The sequence below is a fragment of the Monodelphis domestica genome, chromosome 8, assembly GCF_027887165.1.
Source record: "Monodelphis domestica isolate mMonDom1 chromosome 8, mMonDom1.pri, whole genome shotgun sequence".
In the NCBI taxonomy this organism is placed as follows: Eukaryota; Metazoa; Chordata; class Mammalia; order Didelphimorphia; family Didelphidae; genus Monodelphis; species Monodelphis domestica.
Genome location: NC_077234.1, coordinates 60466047 through 60476017, shown reverse-complemented (window position 1 = coordinate 60476017; position 9971 = coordinate 60466047). Strand labels below are relative to the sequence as shown.

Here is a 9971-nt window from a genome sequence, read left to right as displayed (position 1 = left end):
AGACACAATCACATGGAGAAAACTTGACAGGCAGCTTGATGGAAAACAAAGTCAGCCACCATTTGAATGTGTATGTATGAGAGTGTGTGTGTGTGTGTGTGTGTGTGTGTGTGTGTGTGTGTGTGTGTGTGTGTGAATCATTGCCTAACAAAATGGTAAATTAGCAAAAGCTAAATAAGCCATTTAATTGTAGTTAAAATATTTCAGAGAAGGAAGTAAACAGATTCAAAAAAATTTTGAAAGAAAACTAGGATAAACAACAAGAAGGAAGTATCTTGTGATATCCTGGGCCAAATTCCCCCAGAATGGTATATAAGGGCTGCCCTACAGAAGGAGAACATCAAACTTGACTCACCTCCCCTGAATCGTCTCTCCTCAACTCACCTGAACTCTCTGTGCTGACACTATGGGTTGCTGTGGTTGTGGTGGCTGTGGTGGCTGCGGTGGCTGCGGTGGCTGCGGTGGCTGTGGTGGCTGCGGTGGCTGCGGTGGCTGTGGTGGCTGTGGTGGCTGCGGTGGCTGCGGTGGCTGTGGTGGCTGCGGTGGCTGTGGTGGCTGTGGCTCTTGCTGCTGTGGCTGCTGTGGTTGCTGCTGTAGTCCCATGGTTGTCTGCTGCCGCCGTACTTGCTGCTGTGGCTCCTGTGGCTGTGGCAAGGGCTGTGGCTGTGGCAAGGGCTGCTGCCAACAGAAGTGTTGCCAACAGAGCTGCTGCTGCAAAAAGCAATGCTGCTGTTAGAGATGAGTGATTTGGGCTGGACCTCCAAGAAGGACTTGCTGGGAGCCCATATACAACACGAAGGTAAGACTTTCTTCTGTCTCAGCTTATCTACTTTGCTTTTCTCTGTTTGTCTCATGGGCTATGGGTCACTTATACTTTGGGACCTTTGTGATCCCCTCTCACCTGAAGGTAATATTAACTAATACAAAGCATCCAAAAAGGAGACATAAACCCAGCCAAAATTATGTACATTGCTAAATACAACTCTGATATGTAACGTTCATTTCCACAATTTATATCCCTTTCTATATTTTTTCTTTTAACATAGCCTGTAATTTTCCAATTTTTCTATTGCTTCTGTGTTCTCTAAGAAATTCTATTCAAATGTTTTGACAAAATCCAAAATAAAAAGCAACAAATAAAACTCTATCTCCTATAGTTTCACTTCTTTTTCAATTGTTCCATCATCATTATTGTCAGTTTGAAAAACGGCTTTTATAACTTACCAAACAGGGCTCCAAGGGTAACTTTTAGTTATACATATATGTTGAGAGATGCTGTGGAGAAATGCTAGTTTTTTATTCTTTTATTCTTTTTATTCTTTTAGTTTCCCTATATATATATACTCAATGAAAATAACTACTATATATAGTAGTTATTTTCATTGAGTAGCTAACCCAGATTTAGTTTTTACTGACTTTACCTGTCACTTAACTGTTTAATGATAGCTGAAGCAGCATTCTTATTCCATATTACATTGATGTGGTCTTACTATAAGATAGCTTCTCAAGTTGCATATTGATCCAGAAGAATCCAGGACCTGAGTCTTGGTACTGAAAGTCACATGTCGTATCCTGTTTTCTAGAATGGCAAAGACTTCTGAATTCCATACCACTAGTAGGAGTCTAAATCCATATTTGAACTTCAGTCTTCTTGACCCCAGACCCAGTATTCTATCCATTAAATCATCTGGCTGCGCCATACTCCTCATGGTACTGATGCTGAACTGACTGAAAAACTGGCCTGGTCTCTATGCATGGAACACCATCTCCAATATCCTCTGTTGGAATGACACTGGACTGGAAGAAATGATACTTAGAGAAGGTACTTACTAGAACTTTTTTTTTAATCCCTTACCTTCCATCTTAGAATCAATACTATGTATTGATTCCAAGATAGAGGAATAGTAAGGGCTAGGCAGTTGTGGTTAAGTGACTTGCCTAGGGTCACCCATCTAGAAGTATCTGACACCAAATTTGAACCCAGGATCTCTAGGTCTGGTTCTCAATCCACTGAGCCACTTGGCTGCCCTTACTAGAACTTTTTCAATAATCTTTAGTTCTGACTTTGCAGCTCAACACAGAGGCTACTCTTCATTAAATGGCTATCATACTAGAAGCAGTTATACAATTTATTTATATATACTCCAAATTCTCCATCACATTTGTATAAGCTGATTACTCTGTGCAAGCTATATAATATATTATATAATAATAGCTGACATTTATATAGGAATTTAGAAGGTAGATCAACACATTGGATAGAGTGCTTCATTTGGAGTCAGGAATTCCTGGGTCCAAATTTAGCCTTTTATATTTACTAGTCAGTCAATCAACACTTTACAAAAATGATTAATTAATTTATTTAGAATATTTTTCCTTGGATATGTGATTCATCATTTTTCCCATCCCTCTTCCCTCCTCCCTTGCAGAACAACAATTCCACTGAGTTTTAAATGGATCATTGTTCAAAACCTATTTCCAGGTTATTCATATTTGCAGTAGAGAGATCCTTTTACATCAAAGCCCTAATCATATCCCCATCAAACCACATGGTTGATCATATTTTTTTTCTGTGTTTCTACACTCATAGTTCTTTCTCTGGGTGTGGATAGTGTTCTTTCTTATAAGTCCCTCAGAATTGTCCTGGGATCATTGCATTGCTGCTAGTAGAGAAGTCCATTACATTTGGTTGTGCCACAGTGTATCAGTCTCTGGGTATAATGTTCTCCTGGTTCTGCTCCTTTCACTCTGCATCAATACCAGGAGGTTGTTCCAGTTCACATGGAATTCCTCCAGTTCCTTATTCCTTTCAGCATAATAGTATTCCTCACCAACAGATAACACAATTTGTTCAGCCATTCCTCAATTAATGGACACCCCCTCATTTTCCAATTCTTTTGCCACCACAAAGAGCACAGCTATAAATATTTTTGTACAAGTATTTTTCCTTATTGTATCTTTGGGGTACAAACCCATCAGTTTCAATCAACAACACTTTTAATGCACCTACTATGTTCCAGACACTGGGCCAACTGCTGGGGATACAGAGAAAGCCAAAAGGTAGTCCCTATACTCAAGGAGTACACAATCTAATGGGGAGACGCATCCAAATAACTATGTATGAACAAAATATATTCAAGATAAAATCACTGAAACTTTCTGAACCTCAGACAACTACTCAAGATTTATCTACTAAGTCATAGACTGGTTGTCACTTGGTGGAAACATTTTCCACACTAAGAATTCTTTATTCAGATGAAATCTGATGTGTATTATTTCCTTATCTTTACTTTCTGGGATAAATGACAAATATTGTCAGATACTTTTTCTACCAAGCTGCATTCCTTTTGGACCTCTTTGCATTCTCCATCATGCACACTGGAACCTCATAAGTGCAAAATTACATCATCCTTTAAGATCTAATCAGCCTTCATACTCACATTTCTTTAGTATCCTTTATCCTTTTCAATGGAGGGCAGAGCCATGAACTCTAGAATCTCCCCAAAGAGAAAGACCAGGACAATCATCCCTTCACTTCCCAATCATCTGTATTCTTGATTTTTTTGCCTCTATATCATCACCCTCAGACCAGATATTCTTTCTCTTCTCTTCCTCAACCTCCTTTTCAGCTTAAAAAAATAGTATTCTCCAGGGCCAGGTGGATTTACAAGTGAATTCTATAAAACATTTAAAGAACAACTAATCCCAATATTGTACAGATTATTTGACAAAAGAAGAAAAGAAGGAGTTTTACCAATTCCTTTTATGACACAAACTTGGTACTGATTCCAAAGACAGGCAGATCAAAAACTGAGAAAGAAAACTAGAGACCAATCTCCTTAATAATTATAGATGCAAAAGTCTTAAATAGAACACTAACAAAAAGATTCCAGCAAGTGGTCAGATTATGCACTATGATCAGGTGGGATTTATACCAGGAATGCAAGGATGGTTTAATATTAGGAAAACCATCCACATAATTGACCATATCAATAATCAAACCAACAGAAATCACATGATTATGTCAATAGATGCAGAAAAAGCCTTTTACAAAATACAATACCCATTCCTACTGAAAACACTAGAAAATATAGGAATAGAAGGGCCATTCTTCAGAATAATAAACAGTATTTAATCATCAGTAAGAATCATCTGCAATGGGGAAAAGTTAGAAGCTTCCCAATAAGATCAGGAGTGAAGCAAGGATACTCATTATCACCCCTTTTATTCAATATTGTACTAGAAAAGCTGGCAGTAGCAATTGGAGAAGAAAAAGAAATTGAAGGGATTAAAGTAGGCAGTGAGGAGACCAAGGTACCACTCTTTGTGGATGATATGATGGTCTACTTAAAGAATCCTAGAGAATCAACTCAAAAGCTAGTGGAAATAATGAACTTTAGCAAAGTTGCAGGATACAAAATAAACCCACATAAATCATCACCATTTCCATATATTTCCAACAACAGTCAGCAGCAGGAGTTAGAAAGAGAAACTCCATTTTAAATCACTCTAGACAATATAAAATATTTAGGAATCTATCTGCTAAAACAAACACAGGAATTATGTGAATGCAACTACAAAACACTTTTCATACAATTAAAACTAGATCTAAACATTTGGAAAAACATTAATTGCTACTGGGTAGGATGAGCTAATATAATAAAAATGACAATCCTACCTAAATTAATCTACTTATTCAGTGCCATTACTACCAAAAAGCCTTTTTTTTTTAACCCTTACCTTCTGTCTTGGAATCAATACTGTGAGTTGGTTACAAGGCAGAAGAGTGATAAGGGTTAGGCAATGAGGGTTAAGTGACTTGTCCAGGGGCACACAGCTAGGAAGTGTCTGAGACCAGATTTGAACCCAGGACCCCCCATCTCTGGGCCTGGTTCTCAATCCACTGAGCTACCTAGCTGCCCCCTGAAACACCTTTTTATAGAATTATAAAACATGATAACAAAGTTCATCTGGAAGAATAAAAGATCAAGAATACCAAAGGAAATTATGAAAATAAATGTGAAGGAGGTACCTAGAAGTACCCAATCTTAAACTGTATTATAAAGCAGTAGTCATCAAAACAATATGGCGTTGGCTAAGAGACAGATGAGAGGATCAATAGAATAGATTAGGAGTAAATGACCTCAGTAAGCTAGTATTTGATGAACCCAAAGATGCCAGCTTTGGAGACAAGAACTCACTATTTTACAAAAACTACTGGGAAAATTGGAAAACGGTATGGGGAAAATTAGATTTAGATCAACATGTCGCATGCCTTATACCAAGGTAAATTAAAAATGGGTAAATGAATTAAATATAAAAAATGAAATCATAAATAAATTAGGTGAACATAGATTAATATATTGTCAGATCTGTGGGAAAGGAAGGAATTTAATATCAAGCAAGACATAGAGAACATTGCAAAATATAAAATGAATGACTTTGATTATATCAAATTAAAAAAAGGTTTATACAAACAAAACCAATGCAACCAAAATTAGAAGGAAATCAACAAACTGGGAGAACATTTTTTATAACAACTCTCTGACAAAGATTTCATTTCCCAAATATATAAGGAACTAAATAAAATCTATCAAAAAAACAAGCCATTCCCCAATTTATAAATGATCAAGGGACATGAATAGGCAGTTTTCACAGGATAAAATAAAAATATCAATAAGCACATGAAAAAAGTGTTCAAAGTCCCTCCTGATTAGAGAAATGCAAATTAAAACAACTCTGAGGTGCCACCTCACACCTAGCAGATTGGCCAATATGACAGCAAAGGAAAGCAATAAATGTTGGAGGAGATGTGGCAAAATTGGGACACTAATACACTACTGGTGGAATTGTGAATTGGTCCAACCATTCTGGCAACTTGGAACTATGCACAAAAGACTTTAAAGACTGCCTGCCCTTTGACCCAGCCATACTACTGCTGGGTTTGTACCCCAAAGAGATAATAAGGAAAAAGACTTGTACAAAAATATTTATATCTGTGCTCTTTGTGGTGGCAAAAAGTTGGAAAATGAAGGGGTGTCCATTGATTGGGGAATGGCTGAAAAAATTATGGTAATAAATTATGAGCAATTCCATGTGAACTGGAACAACCTCCAGGGATTGATGCAGAGTGAAAGGAGCAGAACCAGGAGAACATTGTACATAGTGTATTTTCTACTAGCAGCAATGCAATGACCCAGGACAATCCAGAGAAACTTAGGAGAAAGGACACCATCCACATCCAGAGAAAGAACCATCAGAACAGAAACACAGAAGAAAAATGTATGTTCAACCACATAGTGTGATAGGGATATGATTAGGGTTTTGATGTGAAAAGATTACTGCAAATATGAATAACATGGAAACAGGTTTTGAACAATGAATGATACATGTATAACCCAGTGGAACTGCTTGTTGGCTTTGGGAGGGAGGAGGAGGAAATCATGAATCATGGAAACATGGAAAAAATTCTAAATAAAACATTTAAAAAATAGTATTGTTTTCTCTCATTAGAGTATAAACTCTTTGAGGGCAAGGCCTGTTTTCTTGATCATTTTTTGTATCCCTTGCTCTTAGCACAGTGGCTGGCACATAGTAGATACTTAATAATGTTGATTAGTTCATTGGCTGACTAAAGGTACAGACATATTGAATTGGATTTTTTCTGTAAGTCATTGTCCAGATTTCAATCAACACAGGTGGATTTTGGCAAGAAGGCTCTGAGCATTTGGCTTTGACACCTGTGATCAGTTGGAAAACCATTTAGTTCATTTGATTAAAAATACAAAGTACATATAGGGCTTTTATTCTGGCTAGAGTGATTGTCCTGGAATTGAAGATATTCAGTTAGTTTATTTTAACAGACCTTTATTTACTGCCTGTAGTCATACCAAGCACTGTCCTAGGTACTGGAGATGCGGAGACTAAAAGTTCCTAATTTGGGTAAACAACATGCATACGTATAAGTAAATACAATATGAAGGCAAAGTAATATTGGAGTAGGGCAGAATTTTAAAATCTGGGCAGAGGAGATCACTAAAGGTTTTATGTAGCAGGTATAGATGAGCAGAGCTTTGAAAACAGCTAGGGTGGGGTATGGTGCCTTCAAGGCATGCAGGATAGCCAAAGGATAGAACTGGGAGATGGAATGGTGGGCATGGAGTTAGACCAAGTAAACTAGTTTGGGTGAAACATAAAATATATGAAGGGGCCAAATAAGCCTGGAATGGTAGGTTAAAGGCAGAATGTGAAGGATTTTAAAAACCAAAGGGAAGAGTTGGTATTTTCTCCTAGTGGCAATAGGGAACCACTGGAGTGCTAGAGGAAGAATGCAGTATCAATAATAGAGAAATTAATGTCCTATGGATGTAGAGAAGTATTGCTAGTGTTTACTTCCCAGCTTAGCCAAGCTTAATAACATGACTAACCAAGAAAAGCTTTTAAGCTGTTTGTTTCCCAATGTGGCATGTGCCAAGTATAAAGCATGTTATTTTCCCAAACAACTTGAAGTTGGAAGAAGGTCCCTTATAGGGAATGACCACTTTGTTTTCAGTATATACTGTATTTAGATATGTTATAGACTCACTGAATACATTCCTATACTTTGCTCCTCCCCATCATTCATTCTGCTCCCTTTAATCTAATTTGGATTCTGTAAAAAATAGGACTACAATCCCCACAAGCCTTTGCTCCACTTCCCCAAAATGCTTTGTAATCTCACGGGAGTTCTGAGGTGGGCCGAGATCGAGGAAGGATTTAAGCTGGTGGCAAAGGTTTTTGGTGGTTTTTTCTCTTTTTGGACTTCCGTTTTGGAGCAGATGTGGCTCTTTCCATAATGTAGGTGAGGTCTTGTCTAGGCCTCTGGCCTAGGCACATTTTCCTTATCCTGTATTTTCTTTAATCCTTAATCTCTAATAAACCTCTAAAAAATATAATACTCCTTGCAGAGAGAAACTAATTTCTACCTGCCTCAGTCTCCCCTAAATTTTAATCTTCACAATTCAGAAATCATTAATCCAAAGTCACATGTAACCCCTGGGACATAAAAACTCTGTCCTGGTTTCTCTTCTCCTTAGTCCAACCTTATCCTAATCTTAGCACATGGAATCCAAGCTTCTAGTATAGTCTCCAAGATTTTATTGCTAGAATAGGATAAACCCAATTTATTACATTGTAAAAATGTTTATATCTAGTCAGGCAACTACCATTGAGTCCTTGCTGTATAAAAGACATCATGAGTAGTTACAAGGAAGTCTAAACAAACACAAACACACATGCCAAAGACATAAACATTTGTAGTAATTTCCATGTGGTATAGTATGGTGAGAAAGCAAGAGTTTCTATTCTTTAAATGCCCCTTGACTCTTGTCTGTCCTCTACTCAGCTGCCAATGTGGTCTTCCTAAGTACCATTTGGACAATGCCACCTTTCTGTCCCCCTCTCTTCACTCAGTAAACTCCAGTGATTCATTATTACATCCAAAATCAAATATAAAATTCCATTTGGTTTTAAAACCCTTCATAATCTTGTCCCTTCTTACCTTTCCAATCTTCTTATGCCTTATTCTGTTCTACATAGTCTTTGATGCAGTGAAATTGACCTCCTTCCTGTTCTACACACATAACACTTTATATCCCAAATAGGGACATTTTCCCTGCCTGGAATTTCATGCCTGGAATTCTTTTCCTTTTCATCTCTATTTCCTAGCTTCCTTGACTTCCTTCAGGCTCCTGATAAAAGTCTTATTTTTTTTTTGTTTTTGTTTGAGTTCTTTAATTTTCATTTAAAAAAGAATTTGTGAAAATATCTTATTTTACCTGTTACATGTAATCACAATTATCTACATGTTTTCTGAAGTGATAATCATCCAAGTTGTCTCCTTTTGCCCCTTCTGTTCCCCCTTCCTGGTTTTTTTACTTAATTCTCTAAGCAAACCAACATATCTACAAAGAGTAATAGTTTAGTTTCCTCATTGCCTACTTCAACTACTTCAATTTTTTGTTCTCTAATTGCTAAATTTAGCATTTCTAGTACACTGTTAAATAATAGTGATGATAATGGGCATCTTTGCTTCACTACTGATCTTATTGGGAAGGATTCTAACTTATTCCCCCTGCAGATGATATTTACTGATGGTTTTAGAGAGATATCAGTTATCATTTTAAGGAAGGACCCATTCATTCCTCCGCTTTCTAGTATTTTTAATAGGAATAGATATGTTTTGTTAAAGGCTTTTTCTGCATCTATTCCCAACTAAAATTCTAACTTCTTTTTTTTTTTTTAACTCTTACCTTCCATCTTGGAATCGATACTGTGTATTGGTTCCAAGACAGAAGAGTGGTAAGGACTAGTCAATGGGGGTCAAGTGACTTGCCCAGGGTCACACAGCTGGGAAGTGTCTGAGGCCAAATTTGAAACCAGGGACTCCCATCTCTAAGTCTGGCTGTCAATTCATGGATCCACTTGGCTATTATTCCCCAATGGATTCCAATATACATTTTTTTCATCCTCTTCTTTATTCTCTTAGTCATCATATTTTTGCCTCTCCATTTTAACCTCAGTCTTAATTAGGCCAGATTCTCCTTATTAGCATTTTTCTACTTTCTGGGTCAAGAAATTGCTTTTGTAATACATATAGAAATAATATATAGAAATTATAAATAAAGGTAAATATTTCTAAATGTAAATAAGTAAAAATGGAAAATAATAGAAAGAAGTTACTGTTTTCTTTAGTCTTTTCCCCCTTAGACTTGTACAAGAATAGAGAATTCCTTCTATTTATGTAGAAATTCAGATTAGTCCTTCCTCTCCAATTTATTGTGGTAGAGATTTACCTGGGGGTCATTGAGAAATAAAATGATTTCTCCAGTCACAGAACCATTATGATCAAGAGGCAAGGCAAGCACCATTCTCCCTGTCTTTTATGCCAGTTCTCTTTCCAGCTCTCTTTCTCTACCAACACTGTCTTTGTC

The 9971-nt window shown here is 37.0% G+C and overlaps 1 protein-coding gene across 1 annotated transcript; it reads left to right on the top strand.

Annotated features, from left to right (window-relative positions):
* The first annotated feature begins 406 nt into the window (after nt 1-406).
* Nucleotides 407-1126, top strand: LOC130455757 (small cysteine and glycine repeat-containing protein 7-like). The gene has a single exon (XM_056806866.1). The coding sequence runs from the start codon at nt 407-409 to the stop codon at nt 734-736; it is 330 nt and encodes a 109-aa protein (XP_056662844.1). The 3' UTR covers nt 737-1126.
* Nucleotides 1127-9971: the final 8845 nt, after the last annotated feature.